The sequence below is a fragment of the Pleurodeles waltl genome, chromosome 10 (genome assembly GCF_031143425.1).
Source record: "Pleurodeles waltl isolate 20211129_DDA chromosome 10, aPleWal1.hap1.20221129, whole genome shotgun sequence".
NCBI classification, from domain to species: domain Eukaryota; kingdom Metazoa; phylum Chordata; class Amphibia; order Caudata; family Salamandridae; genus Pleurodeles; species Pleurodeles waltl.
In genome coordinates, this window is record NC_090449.1 from 790,444,180 (window position 1) to 790,458,944 (window position 14,765).

The window sequence follows — 14,765 nt, forward strand, 5'->3', positions numbered from 1 at the left end:
TAGTACCAAGCATGTCTGGCAACTATGCACATTCTTCTTGTAGCAGAAAAGGTGAAACTACAAGTCCCAGCATGCGTGACTGAAGATTAGGATTGATCTAACGGAAATGAAAGATGAAAGCTACATTTCAGACAAAAAATGTTTTCACTTGCAAACAAGGTCGAAAAGAGACAGCAATTTATTTGCTATACTTCTGTGCGTTTTGGATCCCTCAAAAGTTGTCATGAGCACATCTCAGAAAAGCTCCGTGGTGGGTGGACCGTGATTTACCCCCAATTAACAGCCTGCCCTTGTTTAATATGGATTGCGGACCATCATTGGTAGTAGCAATGTAGTATAGAATCCACCCAACCCCCAATTTGGGCATAAATGATAGCAAAATGTAGGCAGCAAAGTGTGCCCTAAGTGTTAGTGCCCGGTGCCACTACACCTGATACACTAAAGGTAGGTATGTATCAAATAGTAGCTGGACGTGAGTTACTGTCAAACAGCCATGATTTTTAGCCAAATTATAATAGGAAAGCTAAACTGCAAGTGCTAGTAAGCTTAGTGTTTGGGCTGAAAAATAGCCCTGGTGACTTGGGGCCAGTGCTCAGATATGCCGCATATGACAATAAAAACAGTCCACGTGCAAATGATTACCATTAACCACGCTGCAGTGAAGCCACTAACCCAAGCTTTCACTGCACCCAAATGCTGTTTCTCAACTGGTCCAATTACACGGAGTTGGTTATCAGTTCGTCATAGTCTTTCAGACTGCGCATGCTGGGACTTGTAGGCCCATTCCTTCGAGGATAACATAAAACAACATGCCAGCTGTGGGAGTGCCGTTGACTGCAAACACTGACGCAGTCAACATCATGACATGGAGCCCGTGTAATTGCTATAAAGAATAGTTGTAAAAAAACTTAGCTGACAAGTAGACCAACATAACGTGATCCTTTCATGTAGCCTTGGGCTTAGCTAAAATCACTTTGCATGATGGGATTTTAAGCCCATTTATATAAAGTTACTCATTCTATCCGAGACTTTATTAATCAAACAACACCCCAAACACATGTGTTGGCACACATTCATGGTTCCTTTTTATTTTTTTGCAGTTTTATATAGCGCAAACTTGACCTGAAGGTGTGAGAGTGTTTTACATGAGCACCAGTTATGTTACACAAAAATGTAAGCTTTATTGGGGTTACAAAAAGAAATAGCAAAGCTTCAGAGGTGTGTGAGAAAACACAACTGCACAGCAAGTCCTGAATGACAGCGACAATGGTGGTGTGGCTGGAGGGCTCTTTTGCTGCTGGAGATAGACACATACTGAGATCATGTGACCACGCTGACAAATCCACTCCCTTGTTATATCCGAGAGGGTCATTTGCATATTTGTTATGAATAATATAGACCGGCAAATGAACTCTAGGAAGTGGGAAGACCTTTGCATCGCCTTCTCAATGGTGCACGCTCCAGCAGGGGGCGGGTGGTCCGCCATCTGCGTTGCATTATGTCAAAGGGGTGCTTCAAAGTAACCTGTGTAATTTTCATGCAGATACGTTGGTGTTTGTCATGATAGATACAATGTTTCTAACTTTGCCTTCGAGGTTTGCTCCAAATTTGGATTCCACCCTCCAACTGATTTTTTTGTATAGTGTTGACAGCTGAAATAATGCAATCTTTCCACTACCTGGATAATATCATATCCCCACACCCTCTAGTGGCAAAGAAGGGGCGAGAACCCTCCCCATGGCTGCACAGGGTGGTGACAACTCCAGAGAATGGAGTATCCCTGAAAGGTGATGTGTGCAATAGGTGCCCTAGGTTTACTGTGGGAAACAAATAGATCAGAAGGTGGCACACCCGTCTCTAATATAGAAACTTTATTTACAGGTGATGTGAAGAAGTAGGGGTCTGCATTTCCTCCCACTGTGAAATCTACATGCAGGCCGACACTCACCTCTTTTTAAAGAATTCTTCAAAAAACCTGGACACCTCACAATTAATTGGGGTTAGTTTATTGTTTTGTTTAAAACATCCAACCCAACAGTACAGCATTTACACTAACATCAATGAAACATGACATAAATGTACGTGGAGGCATGCAGAGCTGTATTCACTTTGAGGGTTTATTCCATGCAGTTTTAATCACAGTGGCTAGAGGGCGTGCATGGCTCAGGATGGATGAAGAGAGAGAGAGCAGGACCGCAAAGTTTTCCTCTCAGCAGATGAAGGTGAGGGGCAAGCCAGGGAATGGATTGCTCACTGCGGATGAAGAACAGGTGGCAGGTTCCAACAATGTGACCATCACAGTGGAAGGATGGCCGTGCTTGGCACACATGGAGTTTTCTTTCCAATGGAAGGTAAGGCCAGGTCCACAAAGAGTTTTACACTAAGTGGATGGAGATTGAGAGGCTGCCCCACACAGTTGTATTCACAGTGGGCGATGGGCAGACCCCAAAGAATTACTCATAGTTTTTTAGAGAGGAGCCCACAGAGAGCTTCAATTACAGTGGGTGAAGGCATGAACACAGACCCACACATAGTTTACTTACAGTGGGCGAGGGACAGGCCCTCACAGAGTTTAACTCATACGTGAATCACAGTCTGACAAGTAATTGGGCTAAGAGGTGTGTCTAGCTACACACTACCATTTTCTGATAGTATTACTTCATTGTTTTGTCATTTCTACACTTGTTAGTACTGTCTGGGGATAAGTTGCAGCTCAGTTTAACACCCAAACATAACAATAAGAAACAATTTGCAACTTTTGCAAAGGACCTTCCACTGTGCAGCAACCAGTGTTGCTGCGACATTAGTAACCTTTGAACCATTTGAGCTAGAAACATTTTTTTTTTTTACTAAATCTGCAGCTTATGCAGCAGATGACGATTATGTGGCAAATGCAGCAGATCCATAATTATGTGAGAAGAGAAGCACTTGCACAATCACATCATTTCAGTGGCCCTGGTCAAGCCTCAGTACCTCAAAGAATCCGGTTTTCACTGTTTATGAGCTGGTCCTTGTAATCCAGCATTTGTAATACATAAAAGAACAAGCACTGATAAAGGCACGAGGTCTCGCCTTTTGGGGCCTACTGGCTTTACCAAAGTTCTAGACTGGTTGTACAGCATAACTGATGCAGTGCAGCATCGCTTTAAAAAAAGGAAAAAAGCCATACGCAGCCAGCTGTGCCATTTTGTATGCACACACGCACACACACACGCACACCAAGAATGTGCACGCCTACAAAATGACAAAAACACTTTTTTTGTTTGCCAATCCGAGTTGGATTGATAACAAAAAAAAATAGCATTGGAAGAGGGAAGTGACACAGTGGAGGGGCAAGCTAGGAGCAGGGTGCAACCCAGGGGGGCAACATGAGGGGCTGTGCCAAGCAACATATAGGTGCAGGTGAGGGGAAGCTAGACTGAGAACGCAAGAAAGAAACACACAGGGCAGCAAACAGAGAGGTACATGGGGAAGCAATGAGAGTGAAGGCGGAGGTGGGGGGGACATAGTTGCAATAAAGCAAGGCAGGGGTGGGATAAGCAAACAACAGTAGTGGAAGCACAGAGTCAGCTAGCGCGGCTGAAAGGGAGACAATAAACAAGGGAGACAGCAGAAGAGCACATGGACTCTCCTAGAGTGCTTGAACACATAGAGAAAAGTATCGCCTGAAAACAAAGCAGTGGATGGACACAAGTAATGGGTCCATTTTCCAGTGAAAGACAAACCTAAGAAGATGTAGTGAGCCCACTCGTACTCTGAGCAGGATGCTGTAGCAGGGGCACGGGGTCACGTGACACCATACCGTCCTGTCTTTTGAAACAACAGTGCCTTGCATACTGGGACTTTGTATGGCTTTATCATTTCAAGAATGGACTCAGAACACCCAGTATGCAAAACGATGTTGACTGCAAAGCCATAGAGGCATAGAGCCATAAAGGCAAGGTTTCACATACGAGAAGGGGACACTTAGCAGCTTCAATCGGAAATTAATTACACAAACATAAGAAAAATGACTCTCCTTCAGTAAAACTGCACCTCATTAGGGAAAGAGACACAAATAAGGCGCTCTCGCGACTCTTTAGTAGAAGAAAGCGCTAGAAAGTTGATACAATAAAATAAAGTACATTTTAGTGAGTGGTGAGGAATATCAGAAGAAACGAACAACCACGTCAAGTTGTTCACAGGTGAACTTTTGTTTGCGCCACAGCAAAAAGATAGTTCAAGCAAATCAGTTAAGTGCGTTGACACATATTGAAAACACGCGGGCGATATTTAGTTCACGTCTGTAGTTATTCCAGTCAGCCTGCACTGCATTCAGACGTCAGGTTCATTGTGCGATTATCTTGTAAAATGGCGCTCGACTTCCTTCGTATTGTCCAGCAAGTGGAAAGAACCTATGGGAAAAGAGTAAACTGCAAAATTAGAGAAAAAACACATTGACACAGTGAAAACAAGCACCATCAGCTCACTTCACTTGACAGGGAAGAAACAACTCCAATAAATACATTTTCATTCGCTAAAGAAGATAGCATGTAAGCACAGCGTTGCAAAATAACGCAGATACATTTGCTCGAATTAAAAACACGGCCCCTCGGCTATGCGCACCTTTTTTGTGCAGGGAAGCAATGAGCAGTATGTACGTGTTTATTAATTAAGGCGGGTTGTAAAAATTGCATGTAGCCCTGCGCTTGTATCTGTATAAATGAAAAGCCAGAGCTCCTTGGTCCCCCCGTCTGTGAGGAGCATATTGTTCACTAAAGAGATGGTACTAAAAGAGCGCGCGCGTCAGGAGGGCATATGCGCCATTAGCGCAGATTGGATTACGCAGTACTTACCCGGCCTCTCAGATGTCATACATCTCCGTTATGTATTCTTTAGGCACCAGGCCAATGGCCCCGTTCATCTCTCCGACCCACCAGCCGAACTTATTGTATTCATCCTAATTCAAAACAATAAGACGCATTAACCTTTGGTCGACTGGAGATAATGTCGTTTTGTGCAGAAGCGCTTCTGGCCGCGGGTCTGCGTGCTTTCCCTCGCACTGTTTGGAGCCTGTGTACAGCGAGAGCTTCCTGGGATTTATACAGCGCGCGCCGCGTTTATTCTGGGGGTTTTAAGGGGCCCTCTGGCTTTCTGGCGCAATTACGATGAATTCACACGCACATGTGTGCAGCTGGAGAAATTTATGCAAGGCCCTGGCCCTTTTGAGTCTCTGTTCTGCTTCACTGCATTAGTTTGTGAACCATTATCTTAAATTAGAAAATGCGCAAGTTAATATGGCGTAAGATATGCATTAGAGATTGAAACCAGTGGAAAAATATGCTGCATACAAATAGGGAATGGTCATTACTAAAATACACTCTATACGGACTATATATAGAATGTTTATCAAAATAGGCCGGACACTATAGATATGACATCCTGCAGAGAAAGACACCAGTCACTAGATGCAACATACACTCTACAAAGAGAGGCCTATTACTTGAGGAAGGAGATACTGTGCAGTAAGACTCCAGCCACCACTACAGGTAGGATATATTTTACACAAGCTACTATTATTTGAAGTAGGATATATTCTAGAGAAAGAAACCAATCACCAGAGGTAAGACCTAATTTACAGAAGAGCCCAGTCACTAGAAATATGTTATACTACACAGAAAGAACCACTTATTGGAGACAGGATGTACTGCACAGAAAGAAACTAGTTACTTAAGATAGAAGATACTGTACAAGAGGAGACCGGTTACTTGAAGTATGATATCCTGAGAAGAGAGAGACCTGTCTCTACATGCAAGATACTTTGCGAAAAGAGACCAGTTACTTGAGGTAAAACAGAAAGAGACCGGTTGTTACATGCACGATACACTTTACAGAAAGAGACCATTACTTGAGGTAAGACAGAAAGAGACCGGTCGATACATGCACGATACACTTTACAGAAACAGACCAGTTACTTGAGGTAGGATACACTGTACAGACAGAGACCGGTCACTAAATGAAAGACAGAGTTTACAGAAAGAGACCAGTTACCTGAGGTGGGATATAGCTACCACTCGGTAGATGTTAGGCACACATACACCCCCGCAAGCAGTCGAAGTGAATAAAGAAAAGGATGGGAATTGAGATGTGTGACCCTGAGTACAGTAGGGACTGGGCCAGTGAGTGTGGGGCCGGGTCAGAGACTCAGCTTAAAAGAACAAAATATTTGCTATTTTCTTAGCATTTGACCCCCAGGTAACTGCAGATAAAATATACTGCACAAACCTCAAATGATAAATAAATGCAACTTAAATTCATCTGTGAGAAATGCATTTTTCTGGTAGAAAAGCTTGGTTGGTTAATGCAATCACTGCAGGTGACTGCTGGTGTAACCGGAAGGTCACTGATTTGAACCATGGTTAGCGCACCCGAGAAACAGTGACATGTATTTAGAGTGCTAAGAGGTCCACGCCAATGATATAAAGCGCTGTAAATATATTTCATTAATTTAAAAAAAATATTACGCATAGTATGAGGTTAAAGACAGCGTAAAAAGGCTGTTGCAAAATGTACAAAAAGATTGTTTAAATGTTTACAGTGCCTTGAAAATGTTTTTAGTAAGTCACTACCGTACATATTGCAAACCTTTTTATAGGTTTCCATTAAAAGGACAAATTCTAGATTCTATCAATTAAAGCCCGTTCTGGCCCCAAAGCAGCATTTAGATTTGCTGATTGACCAATTGACACATTTACATTTCTTTCAGGAAGCAGGCACCCTAGAGGGAAGGCTTGTTTCTTCTTCAGCTGCTTCTAGCTTCTCTCACTTCACAGGAGAGGAGACCAGTTTTCCCTCTTTTCAACCCACGGGAACTCAACCACTTTAGGACCAGTTATTTTTTTTTTTAAGTATGGTAGGTGTTTTGACCAAATTATTAAAGCTTGGGATCATCATCCCCCATTTCCCTGCCCACTTCGACCACTGAGACAGACACGCACACCAGCCCAACCTCCAAACCAATTGACAAGTGACAAGCTTCAACATTTCACACAAGTCAACACATTTAGAACTTTTGAAGCACCTGCTCTAGTGTAATTTCCTGATTGGTAGAAATGTTAATAACATCTAAAGGTTTTACTCTTTTCAATGATAGTTGTTACTTTGACATCGGCAGGATGAACGGCTGAGTCAGCATCGATCAAAATTTGAACATTGACAATTAGATCACAACAGATTCCTTGTGGGCATTGGAAATCATGACATTTGGCTTGATAAGAGCCAATAGACTTCCTTAAAAATGGGGGCAACATAAAGTTACCCCGGCAGTCTCATAGAAAATGACTCGCAAGTGAGGTCTGCATGGTGCGTCTGTGCACTAATCTTACTTTATGTTTCAGGGGAGATGCTGGCTCCACAGACGTTTTTAGAACTTCAATTAGTTGTATTATCCCCTTCATGCTACAAGTATTTTTGTTAATTGTTAAACTTTTCTAGAAAAAGCTACAAAAGACATCTATTTTTATCAATTTGTGTTTTCACTCTTAATATATAGTGCCATGAGACAATTCAGGTTGTAGGAGTATGTACAAATCCATCCAATCATCCATTCACCCATCCAAAATAGGTTGAATTTTGAAACAATGTGTCATCATCCGCCCTTGAAGACCCCCCCATCTGTTGATGTGCCACAATATCCAGTTTTATCATTGTTCTGAAACAAACATAAACAAACTTAAACCAAGGTGAAATTTAAATTATGCTGGTGTCATTCACATTTTGCAAAGTTCACATTATACTTGTACGCAAAATAGCTGATGTTACACCATGCTGCTTGACTACACTGCTGTTCATGGCAATATGGTTGTGTGGGAACAACCAGAAAGCAAGTGACTTGTTCGCAATACTTGAGTTTTTAGCGTTTTTTAGAGTGAAATGTGTCCTTTCATCAAAAATTGACATAAGGACATATTTTGCGCTAAAATATAGCGCTAATTGATTGATTTGCAGTTCACATCATTTTGTTTCATTTTCCAGAAATTTCACGTAATTACACAAAAGCAAATTATGCAGTTTTTGCACAACCCTAAATTAGAAAGGGCAGTTGGAAGCCATTTTGCCATGTGTCCCTTTACCATATAAATGATGTCAAAAAGCAGCAGTATTTTGCCCTTCTATATGTTTTGACCCGCCGCCCACATCCGTTAGATATAGTATTACATTAATGCACCCATTTTGAGGCTTACGTGAATATTGTGGGGAAGGAAACTGACGCCAGAATGCGAGACAAAGTATTGTGTGGCCGCAGAACACACACTTCAAACGTTTTTAGCGCGCAGACGGACGGAAGCAAGAAACATCTGCTGATCGCCATGCGGCTGGCAGGGCTGTAAAAGTTGGCTAGCAGCAGCCGGCCGCTCACTTCGGGACGGGCGGGGGGGTATTTGTGCTGGCTGAGATGGGCTTGGTTTCATCCCCCTCCTCCCCCCGAGCCACAGTGAGGCACAGGGAAGCCCCCACTGCCTCCTCCCCACACATAAATCTTTACAATCCGGAGGAAAACGCTATTTTCAGAGCAACAAGGCGCTTATTACAGGACTGCCGAGTTTACTCAAGGATCAATGTTATACATTTCAAAACAACCTGTACAAAATGCATCTGTCATGGACACCTTGTGGCCTGACTCAGCATCTGAAAGATCTCTTTACACAAGCACTGCATGCAAAATAACTACGGGGAATTGAATCTTTATTTGTTTTTTTACATGCATGAAATCTAATTTTTTACTGCAGGGGCGTAGCTACCAGACGTGTATCAGGTTCAGTTGCACCGAGGTCCAAGTCTTAAATAATTGCTGTTTTTTTTTTTATTCCAGGCCTGGGGATGAGGAGCCCATTTTCCTTGACTGCATTAGGACCTTTGGCAGCTTTGGTACAGTAATGTTTAGCGCAGCCCGAATATACCAGCTCTCTCAAGCAGCAAAATCGCTATATATCTGAATATATTAATGATAATTTTCAAACTTTTTAACAATAGCCATTCAAAAATATCCACCTTTCCGCTACAAGTCAATGGAAAACACGCACGGCTGTGCGACAAAATGGTTTAGTTAGGATTGCCTTAAGTGTTGGAAAGTGTGGTTTCGATTTCTTAGTATTTGGGGGCATTTGGTTCACTGGCTGAAAAGTTAGCGATTGAACAAATTTAGATTTCCTTGCGTCCGGTTGGCTTTGTCGACAGCACGGGAAACATTGCAGATTTTAAAGCAGTACTGGGCCTTTCAGATGATTAGAATGGCGTGCATCCAATCTGCCCTGGTAATAAAAATTCAATGATTATCAAATGCAAAACGATAATCTCCGATGTGGTAATTCTAAGAAATAACGTCCAGTTTTTTTCGAAATTACACTTAAATGGAATCAAACAGACAAAAGCGAACTGTCTCTTAACAGCACAGCGTCAGGACGCGGGCAGCTGTGATACCACTTCCCGCCACTGGGGGCGACCGAGTCTGCAACTTGCTCCCATGCCTGAAATCCGCGATGAGCTCAGCGCATTTCTCGTTTAGTTTCGATTAAGTACAAGGTTTTAGTTTCGATTAAGAATTGGGCAAACTTCCTGAGCTAGAAAAGTAAACACATTTGTCTCCGGCAAATGGGTCCAGTGTTTCTAAAAGCGATCTGGGTGCTCTGTCCAGAAATCAACCCATAACGTCTGGTCTTCAGTATCCGCGCATCTGGAGTAGCTCAATTGGCGCAGCCCTTAACGTGAACTGAAACACGACCACAGGCGAGCGACTGTGCTCCGAGAGGGCTGATAAAATAATGAAGAGTCCTTTAATCTGCAGGAAACCATAGCAGTCAATTTGTGAGAAATATTGCATCCCTTTCTACGACGTGGAATAATTTTCTATTAATCATGTGCTATAAAGCAACATTATGCTGTTGTTCTGTTATCACTTGAAATGGGCCTGCAGTCAGTCCCGGACAGCGGCTATAATTACTCGCACAGGGCTGGTGCACGGAGGCCCCTGGTCCCAGGTGGTGGGTGTGGCTATGCCAGGTAAAACCGCTGTGTTCCAGGTGGGAACGTACTTAACTTTGGCGACCAGGGCGCGTCTAGTTTTGTGTGATCTTTGGTAAGTTACTTCATTTCTCCTTGTCTATGGGCGGGCCTTAGAAAAGAGACGAAACAGTGTTGTTTACTATAAAAGACGTATATTTAACGCACAGGGAGCCGACTCCGTTTACGAAACAAAAACAAGATTCAAAGTCTCAAACAGCGGCGTGTAAACACATAAAAGGAAAATATTTTCCACTCTTTGAATATTTTTCAACATTTGTCCTGTAAATACGATCGCTTCTATTAGATAAAATCATCGTCACGAAGATTACAGTTGATGATGTCATCAACATTGTATTTTACGTCTGATAATGCAAGCGCTGCAATTTAATCCAACTTCAGCGAACCCTATTCGTTTTAGAAAGTGAATTAGAATAGAGAGATTTTTTTCATCCATATCACTAGATTTCCTACCAACCTAAACCTCTTTGCAGGACCCCTCCCCCTCCTTCCTTAACCAAAGTTTAAGCCAAGGACCTAAAATGGAACTTAAAAGAAGCATCTTATCAGAAACATACAGAAGGATTTGACAGTTACATATTTCCAACCATAGAAAACGTCCCCCAAACTATTTTTCCAGGATAAAGCCAGTGTAGCTGTTACGGGATGTGTGGTGCCTCTCCAAGTTGTCTGTAGGTTGCGCCAGGGTTTTCCTTCCACATCGAGATCTAAGAGTGGGGTGAGGCATGCAGAATTCATTGCAGTCTCCCAGGTGGTAGAGATGATGCAGTCAAATATTTTGGTCAGCAAGAACTGCAACTTAAGGCAAGCCTATAGGATTTGTGGCTATACCTCTCAGGTAATGTAAACTCACCACAGATCCAAGCCAAGGCTGGTCTAGGTGTCTCTTTAACCATCACCAGGTTTTTACATTTCACTCTGCATTGTCGTGTGAGTCAGTGACAGTATTTGAAAAGTGTCTTATCACCCCAATACGTCTAAGGGCCCTCTATTGGCACTTTAACTTCTACTTTCACGTTGTAGTAGGATAAATTCCTGTCCTAGCCTTAAGAACTTTTTTTGTGACCACTAGCTCCTTGTCATCTCATTAAAGTGCACCAAGGTAGCCACCATCAGCATCGCATTCTTTACCATAAAGATAGTAATAAGGTGCCACAACCTGCCAGGCCACCAAAACTGCCATCACCTGCGTACTCTACTAGACCAATGAACATTGTAGTAATTGCCTGAGCTACAGTAAAAACTCTGAGTTACATTATAAATATGGGATTGGCATCTCTCATTCAATCAGTCCACCTCCACATGACGTGCTGCTATTCTTCTACAGAGAAGGAACAGTTGTAGGAAACCATTTTAGTATCCAGCAAACCAATCAGGCAATATATGGTCACTGTGGAACATCAGCCCTTAATGAGAATGGTACATTTTACCTCTACATTGATTCATTTGTGAACCTCAAGTGTATGCAAGAGAGGAGGAGGAGCAGCAGCAGCTATGACATCACAGAGGCCTGTAGCTTCGACAGTAACCTGCCACCGGTAAACAGCAGACGTAACAAGTGCAAGTTCAAAACTCACAGACATCACTTTGGGACAGTCCTTAATTTGAGCTGGTGGTTTCTGGTGCGCGGCACTGGCACTTAAATGCCAACACCAACACTTTCGACAGTCTGCCAAATGGTGGCGCTGTTTGTCATATTTCGAAATGAGCACAGCAGTTGATTATTAATTCAATATACATTAAAAATGCTGCCCACGTCATTCTTATAGCTTTTGGAGCAGGTGGAGGGGGATTGGAACAGTTTGAACTGTCAGGCTTTTAGCAGTATGACGGTTGGTGTGAGTTATCGTATTGTTATTGACTTGCTGGCAGGGGCATTGGGTGGTGCAAGCTGTAGTGGCCTCCTGACGAGGGCCCTGGCAGTTATGTTTTTACAAATTACGCACTGCTTGGGGAGTAAAAACATTATATCAGCACTTTTAGTTGATAAAGGAGTTCGTAAGATAGTTTATTGGGTAAAAGTGAAGCATCAGATGCGTCAAGACACTTATTACTAGTCCCATCTAAAAAAATGCTGTTCGTCTAAATATTAAATACAGAGATATCGACCTCCAAATATATAGACTGCAATATATCGACTTGCACCACATCATCAAGATAAGCATAGGTAGGGGAGAGAAGGTTTATCATTCTTACTCCACATCTACTTACCTTGACACTATTGTACAAGTTGATATCTTGCCATCAATGTTGTTACAGGTTGATATTTAACAGTCAATATTGTGTTACGAGACCCAGAAAACACTTCTCCTTATAGTAAACAATGAATATTTCCCTCTAGTTCTCACGGCCTATGGCTTCACAATCCCCTGAATCAGAACATATCTAAATACACTGTATGCTTCACCACTCTCTACTACCCGTTTACCTGTCCTGTAAGGATTGTTTTGAATAGTGATACATTCCTAATCTGAAACAGCAGCCCGGGTGTAGCATGTAACATTTTGGATTTTCTTTTACACTTGTCACAGACTTACACTATGTGGGATATTGCATAAGAAGCTCTCATGAGAACAACAAGGAGTACAAGTTGATCACCAGAAGACAGTATATCATGTTGTGATTTAAAATGTTTGATTCCGTTATGTCTCTTTACACTACACACTTTCCAAAATTAATTTTAGATAGGTAAGCATCCAGCTTCATTGTTTTCAGTGCACATCATTCTCAAGTTCAGGACACAACAATAATGCATCCATGTATTGTAATGTACACATTTACTTTATTTTGAACCAAAAGATGAACTGATATTTACTGGAGGAATTAAGACACCATGGATTTATCCTCTTTTCATTGTATAAAGATTAATATTACAAAGTCTGCTCATGCAGCTGCAAACCAGCCCAATATTTGTAGCATGTAAACCCTGAGCCCATATCATCATGAAACTGTGGCTTCAAGATTTAGAAACCATATTACAAATCAGGTGTTGCTAATAACACGTACTGCCCTAACACAACATTCTGCCCATCACTTCCTATACACATATGCACTGAGCCATGCTTTCAACAGACACTTTGAGACATAGGGGGTTATTCTAACTTTGGAGGAGGTGTTAATCCATCCCAAAAGTGACGGAAAAGTGACGGATTTACCACCAGCCGTATTACGAGTCCATTATATCCTATGGAACTCGTAATACGGCTGGTGGTATATCCGTCACTTTACCGTCACTTTTGGGACGGATTAACACCTCCTCCAAAGTTAGAATAACCCCCATAGTCTTGTAATAACTCTACGATCCTTCTCTTGTTTGTTCACTTTTCATGGTCCTGTGGGATTGTGATGAGAGTTCCTTTTTAATGATTTGCCAGACTGACAAACTTAAGCAAATTAACATTTGTTTTTAACGAATTGTCTCTTGCCATATCTATTCTTTGTTATGCTATTTTCAGATTTTTTCTGTGCATTATTGAATGGGGGAGGGGGCTCTGTATACCCTACGTTAATCTTCCACGACTGTACATAAAACCCAAGAAATTCACAAAAAAATCTGTTAAACTGATGTTATACTTCATCATAAACAACAACCCCCCCTAAATTCAGAAGTTATGGTGTGCTTCACAAACAATAATTACACCCCCACCAACCAAAACTCATCCCTCAAATGGGTTGCTTGTACACTCACAATATTATACCAATACAAATCTGAACTTAACAACATAACATCATTAAATGACAACATTTATCCTAATATAAAGGTTATACTATATCCTTTGTGATGAATACATAATGTCAGTCAGATAATGTCAATGGGACACATAATATCACCAGTGATGTCATCATTATAAGTTGCAGTGGCATTTGTCACATGGTATGTGAGATCATAACCAGCCCACTTTTGGGGTGAGTTATGGTTTTCATGGCATGCATGAGTTACGGTGTGCCCTCCAAATTGATTTTCACTAACCTATGGTTATCTCATTGAATAAGTTATACACCATCTTGCACTGGAGGGCAGTCCTCATTACTTGTAGCCCAGCCAGTTTCTAAACCCTTTTACCAAACCTGCCTTCTGCTCAGTATGCTTATGGTTTCTGCTATTCTTGACTCACAGAGTAAATATGCTTTAATACATTTTAATAGATCCTATCCACTGTTTTTCCTTTATCTAATTCCCTGGCAACGTGGGTGGACTCTACAATCAAATTTGTTTAGCAAGAACGTCCCCTGCATTTTATAAACCACAGAGTTTGAGATACACTGCAACCCTTACCTGAGGATGCAATTCGATAACTTTTCCTGGCACCAGTGGCGTAGCGTGGGGGGTGCAGGGGGGGCCGGCCGCACCGGGCGCAACATCTGGGGGGGGGGGCGCGCTCGCACTTGCGAGTGCTAAAATCCACAGGTTAGGGGGCGCAAATTACTTGCCTTGCCCCGGGTGCTGACAACCCACGCTACGCCACTGCCTGGCACTAACAGCAACCTCGTTGGGCAAGAACTATGGGCCAAATTTACAAAATTATTCTGCAGTTGCAAACCCTGTGATTTTCAAAATCAAAGGGGTTGCAACTGCAAAATGTCCTTACAATGCACTAAACCCTTTTGTGATTTTTGAAAAGCCTTTCGGAATTGCAAAATATGCTTTGCAACACAATCCGATTTGCAATTAAGCAAGTGTATGAAAGGGACCCCCCCACCCCACA

The 14,765-nt window shown here is 42.2% G+C and overlaps 1 protein-coding gene across 2 annotated transcripts in view; it reads right to left on the reverse strand.

Annotated features, from left to right (window-relative positions):
* Positions 1-1,990: 1,990 nt before the first annotated feature.
* The window catches only part of SKAP2 (src kinase associated phosphoprotein 2), a 433,571-nt gene continuing 420,796 nt past the window's right edge, over positions 1,991-14,765 (reverse strand). For both annotated transcript variants that reach the window (XM_069211422.1, XM_069211421.1), the window contains 2 exons: positions 4,836-4,939; positions 1,991-4,394 (listed from right to left, as the gene is read on the reverse strand). In XM_069211422.1, the coding sequence (XP_069067523.1) occupies positions 4,844-4,939 (96 nt within the window). In that variant the 3' untranslated portion in view covers positions 1,991-4,394; positions 4,836-4,843. The remainder of the gene's footprint in view (positions 4,395-4,835; positions 4,940-14,765) is intronic.